Raw genomic sequence first — 27,252 nt, 5'->3', positions numbered from 1 at the left:
TTGGTAGACATTAGCTCAAGCAGCTCTTTACCTTTTCAAGATTGGGTTTAGTTCCCACTTCAGTAAAAATTATTTCAGACGTGAGTGGAACCATTCCTGCCTGCTCAGGAAGACGCTGGACCACCAGAGGCAGACTTTATGAAATCCTCATCAGGACCTTGTCCCATCCATGGTACTGCACTGAGCCTTTGTCCCTGGAACAAGGGTTTCCTGTTTGCTCCAGTGAGGTGGAGACTGATGTCTCCTTCGTGATTGTTCAGGTTTCACACAAAGGGTCTATTCTGTGTAAGTGGCTGGAGAAAGCACAAAAGGAAGCGTCAAAAATTGTCACTGCAGCACGTTTCTGCTCATACTCCATAATCGCAATAAGAAGCAGCAAGGGCTGCAGAAAACTCAGGACAGAAGAAAATTACTAAGTTGTTACATCAACAATTTTCAGAGAGGGCTCAGGAATCTGCCAGCTTTGGTTTATTTGAGCTTTTTAGAAGTGAAGCTGTACCCAGTAAAATATCCTGCTTTCTGTAAAACACTTAAGCAGCAAAATTCAGTGGGGAGATAAAATGACTACCTTAAACAATTTAGTGACCCAACCCAGCCTGAAAAATACCACCTAATTACTTTCAGCAGCAGCTGGGGGAAAGCAGATGTGGCATCATGTTAATACTGTTAGAGTGTCAGTGAATTGTGCAGCTGCTTGCTGTAGCTTTATTTCTGAAAACATAGTGCTCCATCATTCCAAACTATAAGGAAAGTTAGGGAAGGCAGGGAGAGATTTAGATATGTGTAAACCAGTTGTTTCAGGAGGAGATAAGAAGTTAGGGAGTGTTTCCACAGGCAGGTTCTGGTTCCTTTTGTTCCCCCTCTGCTTGATAAATTTTATGATATCTTATTTCAGCTTTACACCCCTTTCACAGAACACAAAGTTCACAGAAATCTGTGCTGACTTGCATGTGCCTGAGGGATGATCATTATAAGAGAATGTCCTTGTGATTCAATTCATCAGTATTATGCTAAATCACTTTCAAATACGTCTGTGGTCTGACATTTTTACTGCTCTCAGATCCAGGGCTTTTTGCTTCATGGGATCACAGAATTGTTCAGGTTGGAAAGGCCTCAGGAGTTTATGAGGTCCAGCTTTTGGCTCAAAGCACTGTTCATTGTGGGATCAGGACATGTTCCCTGGGGCTTTGGACAGTCTGTTCCTGAAAACCTTACATTTCCCATACAAAAAAAGACCTTCTTCTGAGTTACAGGGAACATGAGCACACCTCATAATGTATCTCAACAGAGCTTCACACTGCAACAACCTTTAACGCCTCAAAGCCTCCAACAATTTGGGATGATGAATTTAGGTTTTTTGCTGTGTATCAAAAATTCCTCAAAAGTGCCAAAACTGAGATGGCTTTGCAAAGACTGCTCTCTGACTTGATTTACAGTAAAGATACCGTATGATTCTACATGAGTCTTCCTTGAGTCTTTAAAGGCAAGAAGTTTTTTAATTGATTATTTTCGTGGTAAACTGATTTCCTGTCAACGGGGAATAATGCCTTTATGATAAAACCTAGACTTTTTGATTTCTTGGTCCACAATAACACACTAATCCTTTATTTGTGTAAATTGATGAGTAGCTGCATTACCTTCCTTCATAAGAACCCTGCTGAACACTTTACGTGTTGTTCAACTACCTGAGAGACTCCATAGTGGCACGCTTGCTTCAGGAGGTATTAGGACTTTGTGTTCTGTTGCACACCTAAATTCAACACAGAAACACGTCTCAACCGTAGTCTGAAAAGGGGCTTAACTATTAACTATTTCTGTTGTTTCAGTACTAGTAAGTAGTTAACAGGTAAAAATCATCGTTACGTTACTTCTATTCTTCGTAAACATGGAAAGTGCAGTTTCCTCCAACAGTAAGTTGCTGGAGAAAGTTTTGGAGTGACAAGCCCCAGTACTATATAGTCATTTAAAGAACTAAATTCTTAAGGTCTATGAGGGTATGGATTTGAAATAGCAATAAAACAGCACTAACTATGAAACAATTTTTTCCAGTATCTTGCAAAATAAAATGTTGTACAGAGGAGGTAAATTCATCATTTTACACTGATGCAAGTTAGAACAAGCTGTTCTCTTGACTTCAGATATGTATCTTTGAGATCAGTTTATATTGTGTGATACAAGGTCTGAAAGGAGACAGAATTATGGAAGTTCTGTCTGTGTGAGAAAGAAGGAGGCCATGGAGATATCTGGCAAATCGAGAGATCTGACTGTATGAGACTCAGGCTACTTTTTGATTTGTTTATTGCACAGTTCAAAAGACAAAATCATATGACTTATATTCATATTAATAGGAGTGATAAACTTAACTGATACTATCCCAAAGATATGAGGTGCAATTCAAACCTGAGATGTGTGATAAGATGTAAAGTAGATTTCCTCTGGCCTCACTGGGCACGATGTAGCATAAATGAGAATAGAGAGGTCATGAACAAGGCATACATTAAATTAGTTAAAATACAACCCTCAGAACATACATAGAACAATGTTTCGAAGGTAAAACACCTCTCTTGGACAGCCGTACTTCTGCAAATATAATAAATTCAACAAATTATATGAAATATCTGCTGAGAATTTTTTTTGCAGGAGCAAAATATGAACTGCATTTCATCACAGAATAACTTTAAACAGGTTAACCATTTTCCATGGCAAAATCTATTATTTGAGACTCATTCCATGAGTCCATGTCTAACCTGTTTTTAAAAACATCCATTTTGGATTCCATAGCTTCTTTCTGAGGAACAATTTTTCTTCTAACTGAAGACTGCACTGAAGTCTAGAAAATCTGTACTATTGTTCATAGCTCACTGGAATACTCTTTTGTGCCTTATATTTATCAATGAATGTCCCAAAAGACAAGCAACTTTCCAAAAGTGCCAAAAAGCAAATCAGTCTAGCACGCTGCAGGTTACTATACACATGACAATAGCCTTTATTAGCATAATGTGTTATAATACATTATATAGTGAGTCTCTGAGGTTTAGTAATCCTTGTCAGCAACCAGAATAAATGGAAATAGCTTCCAGGAGATGCAAGGCCTATGAAAAGACTTAGTTTTCAAAAACTAGAAGCATTCAAACTCGTACATGCAACCTCTGAAACAAAAATCTCATGAACAATCTTTCATCACAATCATTTGTGGAAGTCAAATGCCTCAAGTGTACTTAAGAGATTAAAGAGAAGTTAAACTGAGCACTAGCAGTTCCATACTTTCCATACTGAAACAAAGGTTTGGTTCATTCTCTCAGGCTTGGCGACAGCAGAAGTTTTTAATTTTGGCTTTTTAATACGCTTAGATACTGAACTTGTTAGCTGAGAATAGCCAGGTTCCACATAAAAGTAAGCACAGCTCCTTGAGGATAATATCTAAGGCACAAGTGAAAGGGTTTTTTACTTACTTTAATGCGCAGCTGGATGGAAAAAACCACTAATATTAGATATGTTGCATGTACAACATAATGCTGCATGGGATGAAGGTGCATCACAATTACTGAAATCCTGAAGGCATAACTGCCAGAAGCTCAATCCACGCAGACAGGGAAAAGGCGTCTCATGCTACACTTTTTGTGCCCTTCCCTTCAGCAATTCCCAATGACATTTAGCAGGGAGACAGTACTAATCTAGCTGGAGCTTTGATCTGCTCTAGTACAGCTGTACTGGTTTTCTTACGGTGCTGTGAGTTATTGACATATTTAGTAAATTTTTTCAAATTTTACTAGTGTAGAACAATTACCAATATCATAACACTTAAGTCAGTTCAAATTATTAAAATACCTTCAGAAATTCTTAGCTTATTGTTGTTGACACAGAGATAACATCACTATAATAAATACTACTGTCTTTTTACATACCTGCTTATTCTCAGTAGCATTCCGCTCTCCAGTTTATACCCTCATTATTTCCTGTATTTTTAAAGTACTCATCACTGTTCAGTTGAAGTTCTGGTTAAACGATCAAAGGCTTTAACAAAACTATCCTTTTTAATATCATGCTGCACTCATACCATAAAACAGGAATTCAATCAACTCTGTTGCCAAAACTCCACAAGAAAATTTCTTACTCCCAAAGCATCAACATGCTTCAGCCTCAGCAGCGTTGCCAGGTACAATACTCAACAGCTAACTGCAGTTGCAGCCTGGAGCTGCAGTGCCACTATGCATGCACGTTGCTGGCTTCTGCAGAAGCTTTCACTGCTCAGGCTTTGTCTCTTGATTATTTTAAATGAAAGTACAGCTGTAACCCTACCCAAGCCATTTATTCTATTTTTAACCTTGCAGACATGCAGAGAAACACAAGGGGGAGGAGAAAACAGTGTTAAATTAAAAGATAGAAAGCATACCATAGGTAAATCTATTTCTTTAAATCTTTCCTGATCTGAGTCACAGGAAGTTAGCAGAACGTATCTCTAATTGTCTGTGCCACAGTCCCAGTTTTCCTGGACTGCTTGCATTATTTCATCTGTTACCATCTTCTCTGGTCTCGTATCAGGCTTCACCTTTTACCAAGGTAATGCCAAACATCATATAGACCACTCAGAATCAGAAAAAAGCTGACTTCATCCTATTTTCAATAAATCTCATCTGTGATAAAATCAGGAGCTGAAATACCTTCCTTCCTTTACATGTTTAGTGTTACTCTTTTCCTGAAGTAGAGCCTGGGTTTTTTCCACTACATTTTAAATTTGTCTTTGAAATAGTATAGAAGCTTCCCAAGTTGCAAGCATCTAGGATTTAAATTGCAGAGGGCTTGTATGATGCAAAACTTTACTTTGTTTTCCTGAGGCTTTGTGTCCTGTGAGTAGCTGCTCATAAGAGGACATGGAGGAATCTCTGAACAAAATGAAACCAGTTATCAATTTTGCAACTAAAAGGTGGGAGCATGCTGAGACAGAAATAGAAGGTCCTTATGCTGCTATGCCTCACCTCCCCAAACTGCTTATTCTTGAGCTTAGCAGTCACTGCTGTCTTTTCCTACCAGCTGCTATGTAAGAAGTGCTCTTTGAAGTCATTTATCAGCACCAACTCCCTGCTGGCTGGGGGGGTGGGTGGGGAATACTGCAGCAACAGCTGAGGAGGAATGACCACGTACCACCTAGGTATAAGTCATTACCTCTCACTGGCTAACTGACCTTCCTCCCAGGGGAGCTGGGTGGAGATTAACTCTGTTCTTATTAAGGCCAGAAGCAAACCTGAACTTCAGAGAGAGCAGGATTGAGGACAGTTCCTTTGGTCACTTATTTGCTTGCCTGTCTAACCATGTTCAACACTCTTTCAAGCAGCCGTTGAAGAAGGAAAGGCTGCTTTATTTGCCTTTTGCTAGCAGTGGGCAGACTGCTGTTAGCATACACGTATGGAATCTTGCAGTACCAGTAACTATATTGCTCAGTAGTACACTAATGGCATTGCGCAGTACGATTAAGCAGTATAAAGGTCTTTGCTTTCATGAAAAGAGCAAATTATAGTTGAAGAGTGGACATCTTTGTATTTTTTTTTGTTTATTGGACTTTGAAGAAAGATTTGACAAAATATTCCCTGTACTACTGCTTTACAGGTCATTTGCAGTCTGCCTAATGGTGCCTCCAACAAGAAAGAATTCACTCTGTTGTTGTACAGTTACTTTTTAATAACTGAATTCTCAAGCACACAACCTCCTCTGCTCTAGATTGTCCCTTCTCCTTCAATTGTACCCTATACAAGTAGGTTGGTAGGGAGAGAGCAGTGCTCAGTTCGTCTTCTGCTCTTACCTTCCTCCACTTAATGTTCTCTGTATAGGTAATGAAGATAGACAGCAAGACAGCATCAGATTAGTCAAGTAAAACATTCAATTTTGAAAAATAAATAGTGGTTCATACCCTAAGAAGTGGAAAAACTGAAGATGAGCCTTTTTGCGGGAAGGTGAAATGTTTTGTTCACCACACAAGTGGTCAGAACACAGGACCTCCCACAGGCCACTCGGTGACAGGCCTCGGGAAACTAATACGGTCTAGGTGCTTGTAGGCTAAAGAAAGGACAATTTCTGGCACATAACCAAAGAATGAGAGTAAAATCCCCACTGTCTTGGAGGTGGTAGGACTTCAAAGACTAGGTTTAAAAGCCATCTGAACACATAGGCGTTTGACAACTGGATAAAAAGAGAAGAGCTATATACTAGGATACTAGGTTGTAGGCTGAATTATAACAGAGTGGTTACTGAGTTTTACAGACTGTATTGTACAGCCACTGTGTGTATTTTACCTGGTACACTGGTTTGTAACTTGACAAGAGGAGTACCAGAGCATTTAAGGTCCCAAGTTTTGCACCATTCAGTCAGCTCGCTTCCTTAACATCCACTTTACTACAAGAATAACAGGAAGAAATAATTTTAAAATCAGAAAACCAAATTGAATAACAAAGTAGTTATACTTGAAGGGATGCCAGGTACCCCTTCTTATGGGGAAAGTCTTGTAAGGGCTGTCAGCACTGTTCTTCAGTGAGTGAACTGAAGCCAGACATGCCAGCCGCCAACAGCCCCCTCAGCTCAGAAGTCCTGCCTCAGTACTGACGAAAAAATTAAACAGTGTGTGCTACTGCTGTAGTGGGTTTTTCATGGAAGTTTTCCTTTCATGTGTGGACTAAACAGCACACTCTTCAATGAAAATAACAAGACTTCGTGGATTTGTGGCCTGAGGGCACTGTGTCTGCAGGACTGTGGTAACACCTTTGCCTTGCTATCAGCTATATTGCATATTGAGAGTGCAGGCATCAGCAGCACATTTAAATCCCTAGTCCTAGATTTAGATCAGATTTCTGGGTCTTTCAGGACTTCAAATCTTTAGTTACTAAAACATTTGATAATCTGTTTAGGAATATGAGTGTCTTAACCAGACCAAATGCTGTGAAAATCAAGTTTCTTACTGTTTATATAACAATTAGACCATTCAAGTACAACTGTTTGCAGGAATCATAAAAATTCTTTCTATATGCATTAGTCTCATGTGAGGAACATGAAGGGTAGAAATTGCTTCTGAAGTTAACATGTCTCTCTCTTACATATACCTCTATTTGAATGCAAGCTAAATATAAATATACAGTATCTATATTTATCATTAGTAGAGTTATCTACTCATCAGTAAGTTAGTCCAGGAGGAACTATCTTTTGCTGTGCTTCCCTTCTGAAACATAAACATTTCTTAATTTAATTTTTCCTAGCTCTGTTTTGTGATGTTTTGGACGCCAAATGTGTCAGAGAAGATTTTAGTTGACATAATTGGAGTAGACTTCGCTTTTGCAGAGCTGTGTGTCGTTCCTTTGCGCATCTTCTCCTTCTTTCCAGTTCCAGGTAAAAAAAAACAAGAAAAAAGAATTTTGTAACCTCGAAACCAAACCAACAGTGAGGTATGGTTGGTTATAGGATCTGGCATGGCTATACATACAAGTGTGGCTAAATGCATGCCTAGCATAAGTATTGAAGCTGTTTGTATTGAAGGTGGTGGAGACCTAACCTATTTACATTAGTAGTGAAGATACAAATCTTGCAGTAAGAGCATCAGTCATTGGGCAGATTTCTGACTGTCAAAAGTAAAGCTTGAATTCTTTCTATTGTAGTTGACCAGGAACAAACACGTGAATGGCAGTAGCGATACATGAGAGCCAAGACTGAGAGTAACTGTTTGGAATAGCATCTAGGACCACCTCCACATTAACATCATCTCCATTAGTCTCCACTTCTGCTGCCAGACCCAGTGGCTTTTTCAGATACAGAGCATAAACAATATATAATAAAAGTTAGTACTCTTATCAAAGAGCAAAACAAGCTTGACAGCAATAATTGAAATGTTTCTCCTCAAAAAATTTCTAGCTCTTTAATTAAATGTGACATTATGCATTGTTTTCTGCTTATATGACAAGACCGTTTTGTAATAAAGGTAAGCTACAAATATAAGAATAGTTACATGTAGATATATTTTTTTGTGCCTGACTGTTACACCATGTACCTCAACAAATGGAAAATTTTCCTTGGTGTGACTTCTCTTTAGGGAAGGGGATAGGTTTTTTTAAATGAAGAAAACAGAATGGACCATCTATTAAATAGATTGTAAGAGAGCAGCTCTTAGGAAGGATTGCTGTCCATAAGTGCCTTTATTGTTTGTTTCTTTGTTTTCCCCAAATCAGTATATTAAAGCAATTTGAATACAAGATCTACTTCCTTTCTAATAGGGTTTCCCAGTGTGCAAAGTTACCAGCAACAAATTTCACAGTGGTTATTTCTGATTTGAATTTTCATGCTCTCTGCATGAAAGAGGTGCATATGAGATGATTGACTTTTTTTTTTTACAACTCTTGCCTCCTTTTCTCCTCACCTCCTCCCCTTCCCGTTTCTGAACAGTGACTGTCAGAGCGCACTTGACTGGTTGGCTGATGACTCTGAAGAAGACATTTGTGTTGGCACCCAGCTCAGTGCTGCGGATTATTGTCCTCATCACTAGTCTCATCGTGCTGCCTTACTTAGGGTAAATCATTATTTTTCACAAAACTGATGAGTTTGTGTTCCTCTTCATTCCTGTTCCCTGTCACTTTAAAGCTGAATTTGCATAGCTCAGACTTTTTTCCCCAAGTACTAACCATGATATAAAGGCTAAAGTGTCAATTTCTGAAAAAAGAAGCTTTACAAATTTACAAATGTGACTGCTCTGGGCAGGCACAGTACTTATGTCCCATTTGAAAAAAATACGCAAATATCAGAGGCAAAAACATATCCTAAGGGGAATTTATTTCCATATTGTTAAATGCATTGTTAAGAAAACTAATGGAGGAATATCTTGTTTATAAGTTAAATAATCTATTCTGCAGCACTCTGTACAAGACTTTAAATTCTTAGTCCATAATTAGATTCAGCGTGCTTCTAGTACTAAACAGTGTAGCCATTAAGAAACAAATAAGTCCTTTAAAATACCACTTATTCTCTTTGCCAATGTATTATGTCTTTGAAGAAAATATTTCTAACAACAGACTGGTTCTATGTGCCAGTGAAAATACAATTACAAATCATGTATTCTAACACTACCATGACTGCTTTCTTTTTATGCCACCTACAGAGTTCATGGAGCCACTCTTGGAGTAGGATCCCTTCTAGCTGGTTTTGTAGGAGAATCCACCATGGTTGCAATAGCAGCCTGTTATGTCTATCGGAAACAGGTAAGAATTTGGCTCTACAGGATCTGGTGAAAGCAGTTGATGAATATAGTGGATTTTAGTTCAGATTAGTTGAAATGTAACTCACTGGCATCACCACTTACTGAACTCGGTTTGCTTCCCTGTTTGGTCTCAGGAGTGTGCAACTTGGAAATTCTTTGGGTTGAAATAAAACCAAAAGGTGCCCTCCAGCTGCTAGTGAGCATTCAGGCTATGGGACATGCTGGTCTGATGTGATCCTCTTGTTCCTCAAAACACATGTATCATGGGTAGCACGTCCTTACCACCACCTGTGTTGCACTGTATATCTACTACTACAGTACAACATAGCATTTTTATGTAGACATGGAAACTACTCATCCAAGCTTCTTATTATATTTGTGTATATATATATATATATATATAATCATAGAATCACAGAATCACAGAATGATAGAATGCTTTGGGTTGGAAGGGACCCCAAAGTTCCAACTAGTTCTTACTCCCCTGCCATGGGATGTGTTATGTGGTGTATACATATATATCTCTATGTGTACTTCTATTTCATTAGAAAAACAGCTCTGCTGAAAATGGACAAAAAGTACAGTTGCTTATGTATTTTTACCATCTAGAGAAGTGGCTTAAAACAAGATATACTCCTGCAGCAGTTGATAATAACAACTTACAAATAATTAAACTGGGGAGGTTTTCTCCCTGGCATATTTTTATATTTTTCACACACTACAACACTGCATGTAAAGAGTAGTAGTGATACGTGGATTTCAAAGAATTCCACTAAATTACGTTCAAACACAGGATAAATATTTTCTGGGTGACTGGGTACATCACAGTGCCTGCATGTTGTGTCCTTCCAGTTACATATTCAAGGCACTGTATAGGGCACCAGGTCTGACTCTGGGTAAAAACAGCATGGTTGTGTACGTCATTCCATAGTACACCTCTGTGGGTGGAAGCAGAAAATGTAATCTATGCAGTGACTGTTTCTTTTTTAATTAGACATCTTACAAAGTACCAAATGGAGATATCCACCACTCCTGTTTTTGTAAAAAAGTACAGAAGATGGAATATCTAAAAGCCTTATGTTGGAACAACGTAGAATGAGTTTTGATATATATTAACAGTGCAGGCCATGGCAGCAGATCAAAATGTCAAGGTTCATAAGACAGTAGAAGAATCATGATCTCTGTCATGATTAGTCTGTCATGTTTTTCTTGAGAACCAAGGAGTAAAACCTGTAGACTCTGAAATGGCCTGTTCTTGGCGTGTGGTTCCACAAAATTGGACTAATGTCCTCATTGCTTGTTTGTTACAGTCATAGCTCATAGAGTGTTTCTGACCAGGTGCTTCATTTTTTGCAGTGGTGAGTGCAGGTAGTAATAACTGTGCCAACCTAATTTATTCTTTATTCAGTGTGACAGTGGCAGAGCCAACCAGTAGCTCTGTGCACCAAGTTGCTTTCACCTACAGTTTGAGAGCTGCAAATCAAGTGTTTCGTAGGCACCTCTGAAATTTTGAAACTCTGATATGCCCAGCTCAGCTGAATCAATAATACCTGTGGGGGGGATATTTTGTCAGCTGTCCAATTGTTTTCTGTAAAACTAGTCAGCCTGCTGAGAAATGGGTAATAAGGAACAGATGCTTCAACTTGTTTTGTAGAGGGTTGAACGCTTCTTAGCTTTACTAATCCAGGACATCCTGGATGAATCATAGGACTCTTGAATGACCTCCTGCTCCTGCTAGCCAAAAATACTCAGTATTGCTTGGCGTTGGTTGGGTGGGGGATCACAGTGGACTGGCAGTATCAAGAAAAGCCAGAATGTTCGCATCTTGTAAAATGCCTGAAGTTTGACATTTGAGAAATTATGTTGCCACCTCTGTTTCATTCCCTAGAGCAGCTTTTGTTCTCCCATATTTTGTTGGTTTGGGGGGTTTTTTTTGTTGTTTTTGTTGTTGTTGTTGTTGTTTGTTGTTTTTTTTAATAAAAAGTCTGTGATGTAAAAGATTCCAGATGCTCTCTTCCCTCCAGTCATGGCTGAAGCCTGTCTTGGATGTTGCTTAGCATAAGAAAGCCTCTATGATTGCATTTATGTTAGAAAGGAGAAAGCTGAGCCCCAGAAAGGTTATGAAAATCTTCCGAGTTAATCCAAGTTATTAGTGACAAGCCACAAATATGACACAAATATTCTAGTTTTTACTAAAATACTCTAAACAAACCAGGTTCCCACCTCACTACTCCCAGGTGCAGAAAGTTCATTGGAGTGTGTTCATGCACAACTTACTGATAGGTGTCTGAATGCTTGTTTCAATCTAGAAAAAGAAGAGGAATGAGAATGAGACAGCTGTAGAAGGCGAAGACTCTGCAATGACCGACATGCCTCACACAGAGGAAATGACAGACATCGTAGAAATGAGAGAAGAGAATGAATAATAAATGGGATGCAATTGTTCTCTGCAGGGACGATTGGAGTGACACTTCAGCATCTTGTCGTCTCTCATACTTTTTCGTTTGTTCATTTTATTTTTGTAATAAAGAGGCCTTGATTTAAAAGGTTTCAGATAAATTCTCTAGCATACTGAGTATGCTCTCACTGATGAGGGACCTAAAAAGAGGTCTTTGCTTCTTTATTTTTTTTTCCAATTGAATTTGTTTTCTCACTCCATGCAAACATAAAAGATACAATTGCATCTCTGTAGAGTCTTCCTTACTTATGCATCTACCTTCTCTGGACAATCTGCATTTGTCAACCAAAGCCCTGCTCTCTGTGCATGTGTGTGTGTGCGTGTGTGTGGGCATGCACTTGCACGCTCACACGTGCACACTGGCACGTGCCACTGGCTCAACGCTACTGCCATAATCCTTCTCCCTCCCCTCTTTCCTTTTCCTTCCTTTTCTTCATGAGAAATGTAAAGGAAAAGAAGTTGGAATACAGAGCTTTATTTTACTTGCTTGAAAATGACTTTGCTACATAAACTAATATACTATGGTGAACTATATCTTTTTGTTTGGCCTCGTCACTAGAGCTTATACTGCACAGGGTAAAAGACAGGGAGGAACATGTAAGTCTCCACATACAAAGTGGAGAAAAACAGGTTCCTCTCTCATATTAAAAGTGTGTGGATATATATATATACACACACAGGTACATAAACAGAGACATACATACATATATATTTATATATGTATGTATGTATATGATAAATAAAGTACACACAGGACAAGAACTCTATTTAGCTTTCATTCCAGCAGAAAGATAGTAATCTTTTGAAAAATGTAAACATTTAATTCAGAATTTTCTTGAATCATTAAACCCCACCTTACAAATAATTTTCTTTAGGGAAAAAAAACAGGCACTATCCTCTTCTGAAGAGGGTGATGGCAACTGATAACTACAACTGTATTTAAATTAAACAAAAATAAATATTGATAAGCTTTACCAAAGTTCTTGTCCACTGATCTAACTTTAATTTTTAAAGGTTGATTTGCTCTATATACTTATTTCTGGTGCCTCTATATTAAAAAAAAAAACAAACATAACATATGCAGGATACCATGGTATATCACGTTACTACACATAGCTCGATGAAATTTTTTATATAGAGATACACATAATCACGTGTGTGTATATGTATATATACTTATATACACATGGCACACACACTCATATGTATGTTTTGCTATAATATATTTACCTATGCAGTAGGTCAAAATCCGTATGGTGAATCTCAAATACTGGTGGTCCTCCAAGTTGATAATTAGGGGCTTTGTTTATATGTTTGCTCTCAAGGCAAGCATTACGTGGGAACTGGGAGCTGCTCACACCAGTCCTCCAGTGCTGTGCACGGAGCAGGCGGCGGGCGCTGTGTGGCTGTGGCTGAAGTGGGTTAAACAACAGAGCGTGAGGTCGGGTGGGTGACTCAAGTTGGGTGGAAATGAAGCCTGTGTAAGAGATGACCAGGGAGGTTTTGGGTGCCACTGATGATGGCTGCAGCAGCAGCTTGTATTTCTGTGCTCTTCTGTGTTTGGCTGCAGGGCAGCGTTCATTACCGGTCTGTAGTACCTTGGGTTCTTTCAGATTTAATCACGTCAGAGTCTGGAAACCATTATCCTCCATCCTATATCCATAAGCCAGTTAATTTAAACCTTATTTAGTAAAAGTATATTTTTCTAAGTTGTGGAAATTATTATTTAATTGTGGACAAATTCCTAGATTTATTTGCCAGGTAGTCCCAGCACTCAGAGAACTGATCAAAACTAAACATTACATTAAATGTTTTATCAATATATGTGTATGTAGACATACACATGTATATAAATATATATATACTGTATATTATGTACATTTATTTTAAACTACAATATGTTTCCTATTTTTCCAAGTTCAGCTAAAAATGTCTCTACCAAACTACAGAGTTGACTAGTAACCAGTTATGGCCATCATGAAAGGCATTGTATCAATGAACTTTACATTTTATCGGAAACATTTGTACCAATTTGTTACATGTGCAAATGCAATAAGAAAAAAAGGTAGAAATTACTGTGTTAACTAACAGATTTGCAACATCACTTCTCAGTTAATGAGCAGTGGCACTAGGATGGTAAGACTAAATCCATTTGCCACGTTTTTCTGTGCCACCATGGGGTAAATCCTGGTTTTGACAGTAGTTTAAAACAAAATTTAAAAAAAACCTTCAGACAAAGTAATGTGTGCATATGTAGTCTGTGCACATTCATGAATACAGGTTCTCAAACAATCATATGTATATAATGTGTATATAGACTGTTACAGATCACAGTGGCCATTTGAGGTCTCCTCTATTCACATAGTTTTGGTTTCTCCAGTACATTTGTATTCAAGTCCACAAGATACAGTTTTTCAGGAACTGTAGAGATGAAGCAAGAAAATATTTTTGTGTAATATTTCTTTGGTACATGACTAAAATTCAAACAGCAGTATTTTTGAAAAATGTTGAGCATTACCAATGTAGGTTTCAAGGTAGTAATTGCACCAAAAGGTAAAAATTTGAAAACAAATTAAAGGAAAACATGGAGGTTTGTGCTTTACATAAAAGTTGAACAAATACAAAAGTTGAATTATTGGTCATACAGAGATAAACTAATGGTATTGTAAAAGATAAATTTTCAATTGTGTGGGTAATACTAGTCCTTTATTTTGCAAGATACTGAATGAGCACAGGAGTGGTGGGATTTGTGTGAGAATTCAAGCAGTGACATTAAGACACGTGCATTGCATCGCTTTTTGCTTCCTGCAGGTCATGCATTTCTTTTCGTTGCTCTGCTGGATTAACAAAATGTGATGACATTTCTGCAGCAAGTGATTCCAAGCCAGCCCCTCATGCTGGTTCAGGTGCTCGCTGGGGGACAGGCAGGGTTCTCAGCAGGAAGGGGTATGTCCAGGTTGCTATTCCTCTGTCTCTTGCAGGCACTGGTTATGCTTCTGGGTACTGTTGGTAGGAGCTTCAGTGACCACTTGAAATGTTGCTGCTCCAGCTCTCAGTCAGTGGCAAATTGGCTGGACTGGTGAAACAGCCAGTCTGATGAGTTACAGGCTGGGAGTGGGCAGCCATCCTCTATGGCCAAAGCCCCAGTCAGAGCATTACTGATTCTAGTATCTCAGGCAGATGCTGGTACATACCCTGTTCTGCACCTTTTCCTTTCCAAAAGGACTTCCCTGAGTTCTAGTAAAATGGCTTAGCTGTCTCTCTCTTGTGCTGTTGCTTATGAAATGGCTGTCTATCTCTGTGGTAATTATTTTACAATAGAAACATGTTATGTTCCTGTGTCAGAGAGCTGGAGCGCAGTCATCTCAATGAATTCATGTGGAGACTTGGCCTTTCCAGTCTGAATTATACAATCAAAATTACAATAAAAAGAGGAAAAATGTTGATCTTCATCCTACATCTCATGTTGCAGAACAATTTGCACAGTGGGAAATAAGAGTAGAACACTGATAAGCTGTGGATTAATGTTCCTTGGCTTTTAATACATTTGCAAAATTGTGTTAACTTGTCTTGAGCTTTCCCTTTTCAGAATTAACAGGAAACACTCCAGGTTTTTCTCTCACTGCCTTAAGCAGGCTCTCACGCTTAGCAAGCCACGGACTTGATGGACAAAGCTCTGCATTTCTCAGTCAGTGCCTGAGGCCATTTGGGTGCATCAGCGGGTTCCCAAGGCATGGGGCAGTTCTGCTCCCCATCCCCCTGGCGCAGCCATTCCAGGCAGGAGGGCTCAGTTCCCTGCTTGTTAGATAGAGCCACCCTGAGTGAGAGGATTGGGTAAGTAACAGAGAAGTCTTTTGTTTTCTACTCATTTTGCTGCTAAATATTTCTTTTGAGCAGGAGATTTATATCTGGCTCTTGCTCAGTGTTTCGCCAAATCTGCAGCCAGAGAGGAGCAGCCTGAGACAGAGGGTTAGCTGATGAATGCAGCTGATTCAGGGCAGGCCACGGCACATGAACAGAAACCTTTTGAAGGCAGGAGTGCCTGCTTTTGTGGGATGGCGCCTCATGCTTAAAAAGAAGGGAGAAAGGATGCTTTCAGGCCCAGGCACCAGAGTTGTCAGGCATACTTTCGTGTTGGGCTGCAAGGTGGCAACGGGAATCGAGCATCCTGCAGCTCGAGCATCCCGACCCCACTGCCAGCATCCTCAGTGAAGTGTGGGACAGTGTAGAGAATGGTGTGGCAGGAGTATTGGCTCTGTCTCTCACTGAGGTTTTGTCGTTGTGGCATGGTTGGCACAGGGTTGAGTGCAGCTGGTTGTTACCTGAGCATAATTGCAGGATTAGTCTACTGGAAGGCCATGCATATGTATATAAGTGTGTATACGAGAGTGTTGCACAGGCATTTTTATTACAACCTCTGTATAGTTCATTGGAACAAGGAAGTCTAAACACAAGTCTAAACATGATTTTAATGTGGGAGCAGTACTAAGCCATTTTTAAAAATTGCAGTTTAAAGCTACATAAAAGAGTAAATAAAACAGCAGACCTATACCAGTAAGCTAAAGCATGATTTAGGTCAGTAAGCTGGAATGGGAGAGAAAGAGGACATGTTGAAAATCTCATGGGTAATGTATACCCATCCAGAATACAACAGCATGGTGTGGATATGAGGGAATCAAAGGGCAGAAAACACCAGAGCTGTGGCTGCTGCCATTTCCCTTTCAGCTGCCCTATAGAGGGACTGAAGGATGAGGAACCGTGTGTCCATAAAACACCACTTTTAAGTATTTTGGTTTCCAAGTGAAAGACTCTTCAGAGAGAAGAGTATGAAACATCTTAGAAGATGATTCAAGCAGAAATAAACCAGCATGCAGGTTTTATAATGTGTAGCGAGGAGGCACTACATAGTTTCCTGTTTCTGAGTAACTGGCAGGTTTGAATTAAGGAAACATCACATAAATATTAATTAAACACAAGACAAAATTATCCCAATTTTGGTATCAAATTGGCATTTCTCAAATAGCAGCTAAACCATAATATGTTAGGATTCCCTTTCCCCATTCCATGTTTGTTTTTTTACTAGAATTCAAGTGCAGCAAGCCATCTTGTTTTGAGGGAGCAAGCTCCTGTGGAGAGGATACAGTGCAGAGCAGGCTGTGGGGGCTTGTGGCAGAGTACCACGTGGAATGAAGAGCTCCAGATTTATTCTGTGCTCTGCAACACACTGTATAGCAGCCTGACAGCATCATGAAACAAGGCAGAATTGTCAGCTTAGCAGCAAACTTGGTCCAAGCGTTGTCACAAGCTGTGGCAGCCCTGCAGAGCAGCAGAAGGGCATGGGATGCAGGGTAGCCCTGGCTCCGAGCTCAGGCTCAGACAGCCTGTGTGGATTTTCTTTGGAGAGCCAAGTTCAATTGTCAGTGCATAGATGCAATCCTCAGCAAAACCATTGCCAGACTTCTCAGTAATTGGCACCTTCTAAACAAAAAGGCTAAAGACAAATATGGGGGCAGAGCTTTAAGCTCAGCTTGGAGCGTGGACTTGCACAGAAGGGCATTTTGGCCACAGATTGTGGAAATTAATTGTACAGTTAGTGGGCTTCAGTCTCAGCATTTCATAGTCACAGTATACACTCTATCTTAGTAAAACAAAGAATGGCAGTATATTTCTGGGTTGCCTTTTGCCTGTAATCCTGAGGGGATAGTTTTCCTTAGTATTAGCAAGCCTTGTCACTGCTCAAATCAATTTATTGGTTTTATCTCATTATTTTCTGTTATTCCTAGTTCAGTGTCTTCAGACATTTCCTTATTTTCTTCTGAAGGCTCCTGCTAGGCTCATTTTGTCTGTTGGCATTTTGAGAAGGAAAATGTAATTGTCATGCTGACTGAACGTCAAGTAATGCTGTGATTAAAAAGTAGCTTACAACAAAACTCTTCTTTGATGGAGTGTTTTTTACTTCTCATTTGCTAAGCTGAAAAGGAGAGTCAAAAAGTAGAAGGAATTGGGGAGTGTCTTTATTTAAAATCAAGAATTAATTGAGTTAATTTAAGTTCATTTCTTAACTCCAGCCACTTTGTTACTTTCTAGCGATCTGTGAGACCATGACTCAGACTTTTACAGCAAAGTTAGCACTGCATCCCCAGAGCAGCACAGAATAGTTTGAAGTATGTAGGCTTCATATATTTCACAACTGAATGTATAACAGTGGATTCGAGAGCCTGATCAACAGGGGCAGGCCATTAAGTTTAAAATCCATCTGGACAAGAGCAGCCTGGTCCAATGTCAAAGGTGGCCCTGCTTTGAGTGGAGGGGGACTTAACAAGATAACTGGCTGCAATCCCCTTCCTGCCTAAATTGTTCTCTGATTCAACCAGGAATGTAGAGGGGTCCCTTCATCTTAAAGGACTTGAGATTGCTTGCCTGTTTTTTAGGTTTTCGGTTCAGGGTTGGGAGATAGTGCCTAATAGGGGTCTACAATGTAGACATGTGATCAAACATCTGAGCTGCACAGATTCTTTTGCTGATGACAAAATGTTCATATTGCAGAACCAGCTGTACAGTACCCTCCCACCCTCTGGGAGCCCACAACAAGGACAAAGCAAAAATAAGTTATTGTATCTGCAGATGAAGTATTTGAGTACTGTTGTGCACTTTTCCCATTAACTCTCTAAGTAAAACCACCTGAAAACAGCAAGCAATTGCACCTATTACCTGCTTCCTCTCATCTCTCTTCCTGTGCATCATTCAGTGCTTAAAAAAAAGGCTACCCTTTCTCATAACTCCTCTCTGTAATCAAGGTAATGCAAAGTCAATACTTATATTTATGTAATAAAATGGCTTGGCCTATCTGCAAATAAGAGCATATAAATCCTCTCTTAGGAAAGGATGTATTTCAAAATTGGAACAGCAGCTTTATCCATAATTCAGCAAAAAACCCCACAACAGAAATGCAAAAAAAAATTGCAGAACTGAAAAAAAGAAAATTAATTGCATTAAATTTTAATGAGAATACTGCCTGGATGGAAAGTAAGGTGTATGTACACATGCAGAAAACAGCAGAGCCTGGAACTCTGCTGTTCATTACTCAACGTTGTAGTTTGCTCTCCAAAGCAGCACTAGTGTTACTCTGCTTTTGTGTGCTATTATGATGAACAAAAAAATCCCTCCTGAGCTATAACAAAACAACTGGAAGGCTACAGGCAGCAAATTTACTGGTTGCTTAGACCAACTGATTTTATCTTCAGACTTTGCAAGCACCACAAAATTGCAAAAGCAAAAACTCCAAAAAAGTTAAAGGGACCTATTTTTGTAGATGACATACCCTTACTTATTGCCATCGACAAGTTTTTAACTTCACTTACTTAAGGTTTAATAAAAATACCTGCAGTGTCTAGTATATTTTTAAAAAGCAAACGCACAAGATGCGAAATTCAACCTGTGTTTTCAAACTGGGCAGAAATGGCCCCAACCATCACAAAGGCAAGCAAGCTCAAATCCTGGTGCTTTGGCAGCACAGCCTAGCAGCATTCCCAAGCTTGAGAAAGCCCTGCTTGATCTATATGGGACAGAAAGCTTCTGGGAGTGCCTGAGGAGGAGCACATGTGAGTGTAGAGGAGTGTGTGTGTGTATGGGAGAGAGACAGACAGACGGCTGCAAATGAATTGAGTTGAAGCATCTTTTGCAAGCACCCTGCATTATGTTACCCTGCAAGGACCACACTGGTGGGCAGAGAGAACCATAAGCCCATTCTATTATCATCTTTAGTGAAAGGTTCACTTTAGTGAGAGGTTATCAGGCTGTCTTACTAGATACTAGTTACTAGATAAAGACAAACTTTACCGTGCAAACTGTCTCAGCTTTTGCAGTGGAGAAGCCAGTATCACACACTCTGCTCTCTCCGTCTTTGCATACTTGAGGAGGGCCTGACACAAGGTCACTCCAGAAGGAAACTACAAAGGTTGAGCAAAACCTAAAGTGCAGAGCAGCAGATGAGGACTATTTTGTCTTCACAGCAGGAAATTATCATGGAGGAGAACCAAACTGTGTAGATATAACTCCTAGGAAGTTATATCTCTTGAAAGAGACGGAGTTTCTGAACAAAGATAGCTTTGACCACATCATGCAAGGTCAGACTCCACCATTAATAACATAACACTACAAAGATAGAAGGTTCTCCAATCTCAGAGGGGTGCTATAAGGATAACATTCACTAATGCTGGTGATAGATGCTTGGATAATACAGGGAACAGTGTCACAGAAATGCCTAAAAATTAGAATATTTGCATGTTCTAATTGTGCCTTTGGGTTCTCTAAAATTGACTTGTTTTTAGTTTTATGGAAATACTTTTATAATTGGGAGTGAGGAGTAGTGTCTGGAAGCAAGATCCTAAAAAAAAGCAGCCCAAAATCTGAAGTCTCTTGCTTCGTAAAGAGGGGAAAGGAAGTTTGGGAGCCTTATCTTTTCCTGACCTGGCCCTCTCACCATGGATTATTCTGCAGGACAACATCTTATTCTCAGCAGGCTTACAATGCTGAAAGAGACAAGAGCAGTAACTGGCCACACTTTGCTGAAGTTGCATTGGGATTAAGGTCAATTCTCTATAGAAAAATTTCTAGAGAAAAGGCCCCATTTTTCAGTTTGCTTCTGTAATTTGAAGGTAATCTGAGAACTAGGGAAATGCATATTTCACCTGAGAGGTATCACTTGGTTTTCATGTCTTTCAGAATATCTTTCAGCATCAGATTCAAATTCTTTCCATAGGATAAAGCTGTTTTTATGCAAAGCAGTGTGCCTAATAGCCATCCTCAACTACTTAAACAAGTCAATTTTGCAAGGACTGTAGGTGTCAAGCCAGAGCACCGTTTGGAACTACAGTACAGGGATCCTAGATTTTAAATGAAATGTTACCTCATGCATCATTTTCTGTCATACTTGTAGAATTCCAGTTGATTTCTGTCAAAATAAATGTTGCTTTCTGTAATTTGTACACATGCTATAGTTACTGGTTTGGGGGGTTTTTTTACTGACCATTTTGCTTTGCTTTAAACATGTGGGTTTTCTTTAAACTCTGAAGAAACCAATGAAGGTTACAACTTTGTACATTTTTTAAATCACTGCTAAGGTCAGAAGTATAAAAGTATGTGTCACATTAAAATTGAGTGCTCTTTATGTATTTAGCAGAGATGTATGTTTTTGCATTGTTAAAAAGAATGATCTATGCTTTCTTTGAGGGGGATCTGTGCTCCAATATTGTCCAATAGCTTTCATATTCTAATTACTTTAATTAAAGTTCTAACAGTTTGCATATGATTAATGATTCTGATTGCTTCGTTTTATTAATTCTGATAATCTGACATGGTCTAAAATGCTCTTCTCATTTGGAACAAGCAAAATATACTTCCTGGTGAGAAATTAATCCAACACGCAAATTGTTTTTGAACTATGAGCATGATGCTGCCAACTGCAAGGTCTTAACTTGAAGTTAATGAAATCCAAAAGTATCCATAAAATGATGCAAGACAAGCTCTTTATTTCTACAAAACCTCCAAGTGTCGTTGATATGGAAATACCATGGTCAGAATACTTTTTCCATACTAAATCAAATACTTTTATAATTCCTGTTAAATAAATATTTAGTATTAAAAGGAGACATTATTCTCATCAGGCCAAAGCAATGTCATGAGAAGATGCTTTATCCATCCATCTGGCAAGTCACCAAAGCTGTTCTTATGAAGCTGCAAAAACATTCCTAATCAAAAACGTTTTATTTTGAACATGTTCTCCCAAATGACCAAATCTGAGCCACCCAGGGCTAGCCAGAAGACTGGCTATGGGATCACAGCTTTTAATGTCTCTCCTGATTTGACACTTGAGCAGCCACTGTTTTTAAAATGGCCTTGGAGAGGTACGATGGTTGGGCTTTGCTCATATTTTCCTCATGACCCCCCCGGGACCCTGCTGCCTCAGCTCTCCTCATGCTGACCCACAGCAGAGACGCAGACTATGCTCTCGGAGAGAAGCCCAACTTCTCCAGCCCACAAAATTACCTCCTCTCATACTGCTTTCAGTTTCAGGCAGCCTTAGTATTCCCCACCTCTTGTCAGCCCATCAGTTCCTTCCTGTTTCCTCTTGTCTCCTCTCCTTGCGGCCTCATGACCACCTTCCCATCCCACTGGCATCTGTGGCCACATCCCCAGTACAGTGCAGGGGTTGGCAGTTTCCTGGCCTCTGCAGGGTGTGTCCTGTCTTCCCTGTGACAGCGCTGGGAACAGGAGCTCTGTTTCTCCTGGACTTTGGTGCAGGGCTGTCCAGGGGACCTTTCGGAGAACTTGAACTGGCTGTGGCTCTTGCCATGTCCAGTTCCCCCTTCTCGATCTCCAGCCATGGCTAGAGAAAGGATCAGCTTATGTCTGGTCACATTCCTGCCCGAGACTGGGAATGCTGAGTGGGGCAGGGAATATAATTAGGTCATCTACACCAGCAGAGGATAACTCCCTTCACCGCCCACAGGCACACACTCATTAGCTGCTGGCACCCGCCACTGCTGTCCCATGGCCGCTTGCACAGAGCGTGCCCTGACCTTGTCCAAGCTCTCCATGCCCAGAGCACTGGCCTGGCAGGAGGCCATGCTAAAAAAAAAAATGGAAAAAAAAAAAAAAGGCTCTGTTAGGGCTCAGAAAAAGATACTGCCCTTGTGCCTGACAGCTCTCCATGCCCGCTTATGAGGGCAGGGCCAAGGAAGCCAACATCCCCATGGTTTGGAAAGCCAGAGCCTGTTTGGAAATAGGTTTGAGAATTTCTGCTGCACTACTTTGTTTTGAGCAGATTGAGCAAGGCCAAACAATGCAAACAGTCATGTGGCAGTGATTTTGACTTCTCTTAAACTACCTTGTACTCTTTACTTTGCTCTTCCTAAGCAAGAAAGGGTCTGATCCAAAGCAGGTAAGAAGTAATACATGCAGTATGATGTCAAATAGCATTACTAATTCACCTTCTTAACCTGTAGTCTTGAAAGTCTCCCTCCCTCCCTCCCATCAGCAGCCCCTCCTCTGACTTTTCCTCCATCAGTAATGATGACAATTAGCTCTTCCATCAACAACATATACTGAAATATAATCCAGTTTATTTCCCCAAAGGGCATGCAAAAACCTTAGACGAGAGAGTGCCCAATCCCACACAGAAACTCTCCTGTTTGTAGGTGGTGCTGCATAGCATTTGCTTTTGTGTCCAATAATCATTGACAAAGTGGGGGACCATGGCTATGCTGGAGGTTTATAGCATCCGTACTGATGGGGGAAGATCTGTTCCATGCCAAGGAACGGAAAAGGGCTCTTTGTCACAGACAGGTAGAAAAATACTGACACTAACAGAGGTACGGCACTAAGAGAGCAGAAGCCCTGCTGTTGCCTTTTGGCTGGGCTTGTCTGTAAATGACACTTCTGAGCAAGGTGTTGGATGATCGCAGTGAATACTCTCCCAGTCCTTGTGACATACAGGGAGGAAAACCAAGGCCTAGGAGTGTCTGCTGAGGAAGATACAACCCAGGAGAAAGTCAAGCAGTAATTATTAATTCTCTACACAGGTTGTTCTGTAGCTGTGAAAAATGGGCCTCCTCTAGGTGACATAAAAGGTGAAGAATCTTCCTGTGTCTCATGAGCAGAGAAACATTTTCCTGGCAGCTGGAGCCAAAAACTACAGCCAAAATAGATTGCTCTGTGCTCAGCTCACCTACCATGAATAAGTACTTAATTCATACATCATCCAGTGCGGTATCTCTTTGAAGAATCAGGTGTTTTGGTGGCAAGCCCCACCAAGGTTAACACAGTCCCTGCAGTGCAACAGAACTGCCTTCACAACTGCAGATCTTACACCTTCTATCCTGGCTCCTCAAAGGAAATTTCACATCGTTATTTCCTTCACATTTTCCATGTTGTTATTTTACATCTTCTCTTTGGGAAGTCAGACACATCAGAATGAGCATCCATGGGATGGGGTGATGGGGGGACCTGGATCTTTCATCTGGGAGTCTTACAAACTGGTTGATTGTGGGAGCAATCATAGATTTGCTTTAAACAGCCCTAAGCATTTTTTTTTTCACCTACTACCTCTAAAAATATTTTTTGTAATTGAAAGACGTTTTATGTTTGTAACATGGTTTGATGAGACAAAACCCAGAACATCTGAGTGAAGAGAGCTCTAAAGAGGGCTCATCAGTAAATGAACACCATGGAACCACTTGATTGTCTAAAAGTAGCAATAAGATTAGATACTAAAAGCTAGTACATAAGTACCATGTGCCGGTCCCCTGTGGTAATACCTGCAGGAGGTGCAGGAGGCCACTGATGCTCCAGCTAGGTGTTTGCTGGGGATGATCTTAGAGGCCTGAATGGAAGAGGCTCACAGAAGGAGGCAGCTTGGCTTGCCACTGTGTACGTGCTATTTAACACAAGGGAAATAAACTGTTAACTCCCTGAAGTTTGGTAGGTTTCCTGCTGGTTTAGTTGTAAACCCCCCCCTTCCCTCTTTGTTTTCAAGCCTATTAACCAAGAAGCATAACAAGAGCCCAGAGAAGAAATTGTATTGATTTTTCTGCCCACCTCCACCGCTCAACACCATAAATTCAAAAGAGATCCTCAAGTGATAGAAACTTCTCTTAACTGTTGCTTGCTGGCTTCCTGAAGGGAATACAATCCTCCAAAATGCAAGTGCACTCACGATGCAGTTCATTACACCCTGACACAGCAGTTGAACCTTGGCAGCAAGAGAGAAACCTGCCTAGAAGGAGCAAGAACCAGGCTCTCACTCAGGTTCTTAATTTCAGTTCTTTAAGCAAAACACCCAGATCTTCTGCTTTAAAACAAAGGCCAAAATGTTTGCAATACTGAAACACCCCCCCCCAGTTCGTTCAAAGAAGGGGGCTCTGGAAAGAGTTTGAGTGAAATGGCCACGCTTCGCAGGTTTATGGCCCATTCTGTACATGCTTCTTGCTCAACATAATTTATCATTTCTCTTACATTTCATGCAAAACCAAAAAAATCTTATGATGCAGAAAACATTCAGAAACATGAAACAGTAACAGTCCAGCAAGTGGTCCATCTCTAAATACATAGCCTATTATAATTACATCCTGTAGTCTACCGATGCACTTTTACACTGAATACATCTTTCAGCTAGAAATAATTTTTGTCATCTCAGCAATTCAGTAACAATAGTACAGGCAGCAATAGAAGGTTATTATCACGTTTATTCTGGTTTTTTTAGGCACATTAAATCTTTATAAACAATTAAATCTTTATAAACAATTCTATGGCTGGAATTGTTTTTTTCCACTCTATAATAAGGACAGTAAAAATAGAACATGCTTTGTGCACCTGCAAATGTCTGGAAACCAACAGGTTTTTAAATTTTGAAAGTTATTTACTCTTGGACAATCTGACAATCCAACCTCACCACTTCTCACCATACATCATTTTTGACACGATATAGCCCTGTGTTTTCGAAGAGAGAGTAAATTATCCTAGAAACACTGTTCAGAATTCATGAGCATCTCTCAGATTCTAACTTTCACAGAATTATTCTGGCTGTGAAGACTCAAATGCTTCAATCCATCACCTGAAGATTTGGATGCATACAAACCAAGACCAGATACTTCAGCAACCAAAGAGAGGACTTGCTACAAATCTCAATCCCTACCAGCAGATTCTTATTCAAGGTATAAAACAGATGAACTTCTTGATATTCAAAAAGATGAAAATGTAAAGGAATGAAAATTCTAAAATTTCTTACCACTTAATTTCACAGTGTTCCACGCATTTTTAAAACGTCTTTCATCTACCTATGCATTAATAATTTTAACTAATATATTGTGTCATTGCAGGTCTATAAAGGTAAAGCTGATGCTGCTAAACCATGGTCTTCTGAGATGACTAGATCACAAGGCAAAAAGCATTTTAGTCACACCGTACTTCCTAAGCACGACCGGTTTTTATGTACCGTCACTGCGCCTTGCGTTTGCTGGAGCACCAAGGTGAAGCGGCAAGTCAGCAGATGCCCTCGCTATGCCCTGGGAAGGGAGGGAAGGAAAGGCTCCGGATGGCACCAGCTGGGCAGCAGGGAGTCTGAGCTGTCCCCTGGCCTGCAGTGACACCTGGCGGCACACAGGGAGAAGAGGGGAGGGCGAGCTCCCCCCGCGGGGGTCAGAGGGCCTCCAGGGCTCCTCTGCAGAGCCACTCAGAGACCGGGGCCAGTTGTAGGCTACAAGGGAACATTTCCAGCGAATGGTCTGTGAAATGCCACAAGACTGTTTCAGAAGGACAGTACTAGTTTCATCATTAATGTAGTCCTTTTTTTTTTTTTTTAATTTGTGTGGGCGCACAACAGATCTAACAAGGGCAGTGTCTGAATTCTGTCCCATCCTGGCAAGCCAGAAACACTTGAAGAATCATCTGATTCTAGAAAGGTAAAAGAGAGGGGGGGAGGAAGTACCTACTCTGTTCAGCCTATGTAATAACATAATTTCAATAAAATGATTTTTTTTCAGTTAAAAAAAATTGTCAGACTGAAAACTTGACACTGAAGAGCATGTGCAGAGAGGCCAGCTACTCCAACACCTGCAGCAGCCACTGCTGCAATAGCCCAAAAGCAATATACCATGTCAAAGACCTGGTGCACAGGTGTCTAAAATCACCACCCCAAACCCCACAATTCCAAAAAGGGGAAAACTGGACAAAGAATCCTCTGCAGGAGTCAGCTGGTGATCACATTCAGTACGCCTCTCCTTCCCAGTATGCCACAGCATTCTCCCAAGACCCCTGACAAAACAATTTTTAGTCAGTACTGACTAGTTCTTTGATGGTTCGGTACATTTTGGGGTAGTTTTTTGCCATCCCATTGACTTAACTAGAAGCTATTAATAGAAGTAAAAGAACCCATCAGCACCTACCCAGAAATGAGTGCTCTGGGGAAAAAGGACTAGAGAGCCACCTTCCTTGAGAGGCCTGTACCATGCTGAACCTTCCCTGTTTCACTTTCAGCTCTGTGGAATTAAAAACATTTCTTTTCCATTTCTGAGAGCTTAAAGTTCTCCTCAAAAAATTTATAAATGGACGTAGTCTTTGGCTTGAAGCACATTAGTCAATGTCACAGGAAAAATATTCATCGCAGGAAGCTTCCAGAACATGCCACCCGTCATCTTCCACCATTACCAAAAAAGGGAGCATTCATGAAGTACATTTCGCCCTCTTCAGACATTCTTGGGCCTATCCTGCCAGCTAGTGTACTGGGAAAACAAATGGCAATTATGTCCAGAAGAAAACAAGATGCAGGGGCTACACAACCCACACTATTATATACAAGGGATGTGAGATGACAAATTGAGCCCTGCACTTGATGTGCAAAGCAAGAGTTCCTTATCACCCCTTCACTTAACACCTACAAAGGGATGTATGACCACGTCCACTATTCATATGAGATAAAAGTTCTCACTTTGCTCTCGACTCTCGTTCACTAGTTTTTGATGAGAGGGCTGTTGCTGTCACACAAAAAGAAACTTGGTCAAGCTTTGACTCA

At 40.3% G+C, this 27,252-nt stretch overlaps 1 protein-coding gene across 1 annotated transcript in view; it reads left to right on the top strand.

The window, feature by feature from the left end:
* ANKH (ANKH inorganic pyrophosphate transport regulator) overlaps positions 1–17,614 on the top strand; it is a 104,703-nt gene extending 87,089 nt beyond the window's left edge. The window contains exons 9-12 of the mRNA XM_027663798.1: positions 7,242–7,371; positions 8,419–8,542; positions 9,128–9,227; positions 11,536–17,614. Of these exons, the coding sequence (XP_027519599.1) occupies positions 7,242–7,371; positions 8,419–8,542; positions 9,128–9,227; positions 11,536–11,652 (471 nt within the window). The 3' untranslated portion in view covers positions 11,653–17,614. The remainder of the gene's footprint in view (positions 1–7,241; positions 7,372–8,418; positions 8,543–9,127; positions 9,228–11,535) is intronic.
* Positions 17,615–27,252: the final 9,638 nt, after the last annotated feature.

This window comes from Corapipo altera, unplaced genomic scaffold (genome assembly GCF_003945725.1).
Source record: "Corapipo altera isolate COAL_440 unplaced genomic scaffold, ASM394572v1 73, whole genome shotgun sequence".
Taxonomy (NCBI): domain Eukaryota; kingdom Metazoa; phylum Chordata; class Aves; order Passeriformes; family Pipridae; genus Corapipo; species Corapipo altera.
This window is presented reverse-complemented; position numbering and strand designations above follow the sequence as displayed.